At 33.9% G+C, this 1,966-nt stretch overlaps 2 protein-coding genes across 2 annotated transcripts in view; both read left to right on the forward strand.

The window, feature by feature from the left end:
* The first annotated feature begins 434 nt into the window (after positions 1-434).
* LOC100954039 (60S ribosomal protein L26-like) overlaps positions 435-1,966 on the forward strand; it is a 12,562-nt gene continuing 11,030 nt past the window's right edge. Inside the window, exon 1 of the mRNA XM_003799494.3 lies at positions 435-438. The gene's annotated coding sequence lies outside the window, so the exon portion shown is untranslated. The remainder of the gene's footprint in view (positions 439-1,966) is intronic.
* LOC105887992 (zinc finger protein 225-like) overlaps positions 1,424-1,966 on the forward strand; it is a 7,210-nt gene continuing 6,667 nt past the window's right edge. Inside the window, exon 1 of the mRNA XM_023518962.1 lies at positions 1,424-1,605. Within this exon, the coding sequence (XP_023374730.1) occupies positions 1,591-1,605 (15 nt within the window). The 5' untranslated portion in view covers positions 1,424-1,590. The remainder of the gene's footprint in view (positions 1,606-1,966) is intronic.

Genomic DNA, 1,966 nt, shown 5'->3' on the forward strand with positions numbered 1-1,966 from the left:
CCTCTGCCGGGGATTGCTACCAGTTGGCCACCTTCCCAGAATTCTCCCAGTTCTTTTGTTCTTGATTGCTTATAATTCTGCTCCATCTTTGTTAGTTATTTTCTTCAGATGGGTTTGGGATTGGTTTGTTCTTTCTTTTCCTGTTCCTCGAGCTGATCCATGAGGTTGGTGATTTCTCTGATTATTAGATATAGGCATGTAAGGTGATGTATTTCCTTCTCAGGTTTTTTGTTTGTTTGTTTGTTTGTTTGTTTGTTTTGCAGGTCCCATGGATTTTGATAACTTGTTGCCCCATTGTCATTTATTCCTAGAATCTTTTGATTTCCATCTTCTTTTTTATCCCCCTCCCTGATTTCTTTCTTTATCTACTTCTTGGCCTATATCATTCAGCAATATTTTGTTTCATTTTCATCATTTTGTGTAAAGATGAGAATTTCTGTTGGAATTGATTTCTAATTTTATTCCACTGTGGTCTAAGAACATACATGGAATAATTTATATATTTTTTTAATTTATTGAGACATGTTTTGGGACCTAGGATGTGATCAATATTAGACAATGATCCATGACTCGATGAGAAGAATGTCTATTCAGTAGTACTGGGGTGGAATGTACTATAAATGTCTGTTAGGCCCATTTTTTGTTTTCTAAAGTTGTATTTAAGTCTGATGTTTCTTTGTTTATTTTCTGCTTAGATCTGTCTGGTTCTGTCAGTGGGGTGTTGTAGTGTCTGGACATTACAGTGCTGTTGCTTATCATTTTGTTTAGATCAAGTAATATTTGCTTTATAAATCTGGGTGCACCTGTGTTGGGTATATAAATGTTTAGGATTGATAATGTCTTGTTGAATTGTTCCCTTGACCAATATATAATGACTGTCTTTATCTTTGTTACTTTTATTGCTTTGTTGTTAATGGTATTTGCGATGAAAATTGCTTGCTACTCTGGCTTTTTTTTTTTTTTCCATTTTCATGGAATATTGTTTTCTATACGTTTATCTTGAGTCTGGATGTGTACTTGAGGGGTGAGATGTGTTTCCTGAAGATAACAGATATTTGGCTTGTATTATTTTATCCATTCACCCAGCCTATGTCTCTGCCCAGTTATTGTTAATCCTTTTTTCACCTTACATATGCAGGGACCACCTTCCTACTTTTTCACTGTACATACTTTCCTTATCTGGAATTTCATAAAAATAGATTCATATAATCTCTGGTTTTCTGTGAGTGGCTTCTTTCACTTAGTATAATGTTTTCATGGTTCATGCATACATGTGTCATGAATCAATACCTCATTCCTTGTAATTTCCAATTAAGAAAAGATTCCATTGTATGGATATGCCACAATTTGTATATCTAGTTACTCATAGGAAGACATTTTGGTTGTTTGCAGTTTGGGGTTATTATGAATAATGCTGCTGTGAACATTCTCCCTTTGGTTCACAATACACATCTGTGTTGGTGGGCAGCATCCCAGGCCATACTTTCATGTATGTTTTTCTGCCTTCTGTGGCACTTTCCAGGTACCATTCTGACTTACTGCAAACGGTATAACTGAGGACTCTACAGATTCCCAGAAGTTGGATGAAAAATGACCATGCATAAAGTGAGTAAGATTTTGCCCTGTCTTACTGTTAAAAATCTGATCTCACTATTTACATTGTCACATATTTTTCTCTGTCTTGGGAAGACTCAAAGAGAATAATAGGCATTTGAGACCCTGTTGTTTTTAGTTCTTGTTTTCCTATATTAGTTTTTTATGAAGTAGAGAAAATATTAAGAATGGGTAATTCTTTCATTTTACTAATTCCCTGCTCACAAATTAGCTGCTTTTATTCTTCTTTTACTACATTCTATTCCTTGTATACATATATAATTGTTTTCTTTTGATGGTATTCTTCTAAGTTGTACTCTTTTTATTTAGCATTATATAACATTCATTTTTATGGTCGTATTCTTTTTTTTTT

The sequence above is a fragment of the Otolemur garnettii genome, unplaced genomic scaffold, assembly GCF_000181295.1.
Source record: "Otolemur garnettii isolate 467f Iridium unplaced genomic scaffold, OtoGar3 scaffold00152, whole genome shotgun sequence".
Classification (NCBI taxonomy): domain Eukaryota; kingdom Metazoa; phylum Chordata; class Mammalia; order Primates; family Galagidae; genus Otolemur; species Otolemur garnettii.